At 45.4% G+C, this 3,054-nt stretch overlaps 1 protein-coding gene across 1 annotated transcript; it reads left to right on the top strand.

Moving 5' to 3' along the window:
* Positions 1 to 271: 271 nt before the first annotated feature.
* On the top strand, positions 272 to 807 carry LOC148010582 (uncharacterized). The gene has a single exon (XM_087671553.1). The coding sequence runs from the start codon at positions 367 to 369 to the stop codon at positions 805 to 807; it is 441 nt and encodes a 146-aa protein (XP_087527679.1). The 5' UTR covers positions 272 to 366.
* The last annotated feature ends 2,247 nt before the right edge of the window (positions 808 to 3,054 follow it).

Raw genomic sequence — 3,054 nt, 5'->3', positions numbered from 1 at the left:
GATGTCCAGCAAAGGGAAAAGTAAAGAGTTGGGGAGAGCTGCCTGCCCATGCCTATGCATCCATGGCTCAAGCCCTTCTAAAGTGGCAGGAGGAGAGCTTAGAAGAATTGAGGTGGGCAAACTTGATTTGTTGGTCGAATGGTTTTTTCTTTTTTAATATATAAATAAAGGCAGATAATTTGTATCCGCCTGCGTGTGACCCTCGGGCCTCAACCCTAAGCAAGCCGAGTATCTCCCCCAAAACGCTTTTTCTTTCTCTGGCCGCACCCGTCTACTCAGCGTCCCCCCTTTTTCTTCTCCTTTTTTTTCTGTCTCTCCGCAATTTTTTCTGCAACAGCCTGTTTATTGGCAAGACATTGACGCGGAATGGCTTACGTACCACCTGCAGGGAAGGTAGCCGAGGGCGAGGGCGCAAAAAATCTTCCCCGGATCAGGATTGTCTATCTGGAATCAGGCTTCGAATGCGTGTCTCTTGTACATCCTGGACAAGATCTGCGTGCTGCCATCCAGTTGGCCATGGGTCACGGTCTAATGGAAGCAGGTAAGAAGCTCGGTTTGGCAAAGAAGGACCTCCGTGCCCTTGTATCAGCACCTTTGGTCAAAGAGGATGGATCGCTTTTCCCGGCTCAAGAATGGGCTAGCAGGAATTTCATCGCTGTAGAGATGAAGCGAGGAAAGGAACAGGAAGGTTTACTCCTCCAAGAAAATATCGTCAATCAGAGATTTGACCGCCTCCTCCTCCAAGAAGGCCATGGAGGATACCAAGGAGGGGCTGGGCCTTATTCATTTGCGGCATCAAGGGATTGATTTGGAACAGCAAGTGCACATGCTTCAGCAGCGAGTGGATGACCTGACAACAAAAAGTAGCAATCTCAAAGAGCGAGTGGACGGCCTGACGACAGAAAGTAGCAATCTCAAAGCGCGATTGGATGGCCTGATAACATAAAGTAGCAATCTCAAAGCGCAACTGGACAGCCTGACAATGGAAAATAGCAATCTCAAAGAGCAAGTGGACGGCCTGACAATGGAAAGTAGCAATCTCAAAGAGCGAGTGGATGCATTGACAAAGCAGTTATCAGAGCTTTCTGGAATGGAGAAAGTTTTGGTACGGAAGATGCTTGATCGATGCAGGGAGAAGTCTATCGCCATCTTGAAGGAGCAGAACATTCGCCTTCTTGGTGATGACTGCCACTCTCTTCAGGATTGGCACAGGGTCCTAAATGATATACAGGTGTTGCGGGATGCAGAACTTGATAGTGGCTTGTCCATCATGCGCTATGGCAAGAGGTCCCACCAGAGCAAGGGTTTCGGTGCTGTGCATGTTATCATGGAGAGCCCTGAAGTGTACGCGACCATTTTCTGGAAGATGAGTGGTGAATCGAGGGCGCGGATGCTTAATATCTTCCGTTTTGTCTTCGAAACTGATGCAGAGGAGCTGGCATTCAATGATGAATATGATTTGGTTTGGTAAGTCATGTCTTATACTCTGCCGCTCTTTCTTTATTATGTTTTTGGGAAAGCTACAGGCTCATTGTCTGCTTGTTCTGCTGATTTTTACAGGTAGCGAGGGTTTTTCACAGACACCCAGATGCAAAGTCAATTAGGATTCTGTTTTGGATTAGACATGAGCGCCTCTGCAGCCAGAGGCTTGTCATACATGTAAAACCCCTTAAAGGGGGATTTATTCTGAAGATATAAATGTTTGCTATCTCATCTTTTTCTTCTGCCTATGTGTTTGAGAGAGAGAGAGAGAGAGAGAGAGAGAGAGAGAGAGAGATCTTCTAACGTGGATATCAGTATCAGGCTAACCATTAGAGCCAGAATTAGCTTTGTGAGAGGCTTTGTGCTTCTCGAGATTAGACAGATGAACTTTTAGAGCTGATTTGAGAAGGGAAAAACTGAGAAGAAGGGAATGCTTGTTGTCTGCTCCCAGGAAGGGCCCAAGGACATTGGGTCCTACTACAGAGGCATATCTGGCTGTTCTGTGAGTGTGGCACAGGGGACAAGAGTTGTCACTGCAGATGGTTTAATGGTCAGGAAGGGTGCCGTTCGCGAGTTGCTACACTAGGTAAACAGGTTTGAGTCTTATGCTAGTGCCATCTTGGGGATCAAGGTTGAGAGCTGCTAGGAACCATATGCCGCTACAGGTTGGTAGTTTGAAGCTTGTTAATTTGAAGCTGATGCAGAGCGCATGCTAGTGTTAGCTTAGCATGGTGTTCAATTTGTGGATGATGGAGGGGTCTTCAAGTCAAAGCTTTGTGCGGGAGAGCTGGATGGACCAAGAGTTGGATCGAGAGTTGCTGAGGGATTGTTGGAAGGTATACAAAGATTGTCTGCCATTTGATCAGGGATTAAAGTAAACCCTGGGAGTGTGTGGAGAGGTTGTTTGTCATTAGAGATTAAAGTTCAAGAATTAGTATATTTTTGGGAGCTGTTGATGAAGCCAAGTTATTGCTTGTCTGTGGGATATCACACTCTTAGATCTATAGATTGTTTAGATGTTGCCTATCTACTATGATCATGTGTGACAGTTCTTGATTAGATCGTGAGTGTTCCAAGGAGTGTGGTGGTAATGTTTGTGTGGGATTTGTATGCCATACCGGAGCTATATCTAAGGCCAATTACTTACAGATCTGTGGATCCACAATATGGCATCCCATGTGTAAGCACCCTATGAGGTTAATATGTAGTCGTGCATGCATCCGTATTTGTCCGAGGGTGGTAGGTGGGCTATGTTGTATGTTTTTGAGTAGTGTCTTCTTGGAGAACCGTGAAGATATCAAGCTCACTCAATTCCTTTCTATGCTTGGCCATTGGTCCCTTGCACCTAGGTGGTCATGTGATTATATTTTCCTAACTTTCACTAATTCAATTACAAAAGTTAAGAGCTAGTGTATTATAGAAATGAAGAGTTGATGTAATTGTTCCAAGGAGTGTTCAAATTGTTGTTTCAGTGTGAGACGGTTGGCACCCTTTTGTTTTTGCTCCAAGTGTTTTGAACAGTGGGGATTTGATGGAAAACATTACAATGCTGCTATTTTGAGCTCGATCAAT

This window comes from Lygodium microphyllum, chromosome 29 (assembly GCF_053477565.2).
Source record: "Lygodium microphyllum isolate KBCC chromosome 29, Lygodium_microphyllum_v1.1.10, whole genome shotgun sequence".
NCBI lineage: Eukaryota > Viridiplantae > Streptophyta > Polypodiopsida > Schizaeales > Lygodiaceae > Lygodium > Lygodium microphyllum.
This window is presented reverse-complemented; position numbering and strand designations above follow the sequence as displayed.